This window comes from Nannizzia gypsea, genomic scaffold, assembly GCF_000150975.2.
Source record: "Nannizzia gypsea CBS 118893 supercont1.2 genomic scaffold, whole genome shotgun sequence".
Taxonomy (NCBI): domain Eukaryota; kingdom Fungi; phylum Ascomycota; class Eurotiomycetes; order Onygenales; family Arthrodermataceae; genus Nannizzia; species Nannizzia gypsea.
The window spans coordinates 1,319,254-1,320,840 of NW_003345200.1; the positions used below are offsets into that span (position 1 = coordinate 1,319,254).

Genomic DNA, 1,587 nt, shown 5'->3' on the forward strand with positions numbered 1-1,587 from the left:
CTCTGCTGTGCTGGTGTTGCTCTGGATCCGAGAAAATACCTTGAACGCGATTATGCAACCCCCAGTTTACGTTTCGTTGGGATAGTCGGAGGATATATCAGACTCAAGGTCTGGTATTTCTATTTATATCCCATTTAACCGGCAGAGGAGAAACGGATTTGAAATTGGGGAGCGTTCGGTTCAGTCTTCACCAAACATCAACCCAACTCCCATTTATACCACATTTCACTGTGCGAGTCGGGTACACCAGGCCAACGACATGGTTGGATACTCCCTGGCCTTTTATGGCCGCCCTCCTCTCTGTCGCTTCCGTCGATGCGGCCGACCTGGAACATCTAGTGCCTGTAGCAACGCCTGCTGGCCTCGTCGCGCTCAACGGGATGTCTCCGATACCTACACCTCCTCCCGGCCTGCCTGCTGGAATACCACCAGAATTAATGAAGCGGCAGAGTGGCAACTCGACCAGCTTGTTGATCCCTTTCCCTCCTCCAGCTTATTACTGCGGCTTGGTTGATGGAGACCCAGGTTTGTCTAGATGAGCCCTATATTAATTTGAAAACAGAAAAACTAATGTGATGTACAGAGAATCCACTGACTTGCGTCAATGCTCGCGCAACCTGTATCTACACCGGAAACGCTGCCGGCTGTTGTCTAAGCAAAAATATCAATGATTGCACTACCATTCCAACTACCTGCTACCCATCAAGCGTTAGCTGTGACTCGGCTTGCTCCAGGGATTCACTGGCCCTCAAGTGTAGCATCTCAACTCTCCCTTACTGCGGAACCTATGTCTTCAACCAGAACACCAAGTTGTACGGCTGCTACTCGTACGCTTCGGTTTCCGACAACATTTCGCCGCTGTCACAATATTTCTCTTCTGTCCTAGGACCCGACTATGCTTCCAAATACTCTGCCACTCACATCCCATCCACCACCACTGACACTTCTGACCAACCCAGTGGCACCACATCAGGCGACTTCCCGGACACCACTACCTCAGGCCACACAACCCCTTATCCCCCTCCACCTCCACCTCCACAACCCAAGGGCCTAGGAGGCGGCGCTATTGCCGGTATTGTTGTCGGTTGCGTCGCTGGTGTTTCTGCCATCCTCATTGCAATTTGGTGGTTCATCCTGCGCAAGAAGCCCGATAACACCCCTGCCCCTGCCCCTGCGACTGCCTACACTCAAAATAACAACATGCCGCCAACCGGCATGAACCCACAGGGTTATAACCAGAACCCCGCTGTCGGAGGAGGATACTATGCTCCCGTTGAGCAGAAGCCGCCGGTTGAGGAACAGCCACCAACATATCCGAATGAACAGAAGATTTCTCCATTCAACCAGCCACCACAACAACCTCCTCAGCACGCTGAAATGCCCGGGTCAACCGTCAGCTCTCCACAACAGATGTCCCCTATCCCATCCGAGTTGGCTTCCACGCCTATGACTGCTACACATAACGGACCTGTTCCCGAGCAGATCTACGAGATGGGACCTGGCCGGTAGCCGTTGCCCGTCAAATAACATAAATACGTATATTGGAAAGTTTTCAGGAAAAAAAGAATCAACATGACCGACCTCGAA

At 51.9% G+C, this 1,587-nt stretch overlaps 1 protein-coding gene across 1 annotated transcript; it reads left to right on the top strand.

The window, feature by feature from the left end:
• Window positions 1–284: 284 nt before the first annotated feature.
• MGYG_02506 (hypothetical protein) lies at window positions 285–1,509 on the top strand (the record flags this gene model as incomplete). Its single annotated transcript, XM_003174928.1, has 2 exons — window positions 285–525; window positions 584–1,509. 2 exons carry the CDS (start codon window positions 285–287, stop codon window positions 1,507–1,509), a joined length of 1,167 nt encoding a protein of 388 aa, XP_003174976.1.
• Window positions 1,510–1,587: the final 78 nt, after the last annotated feature.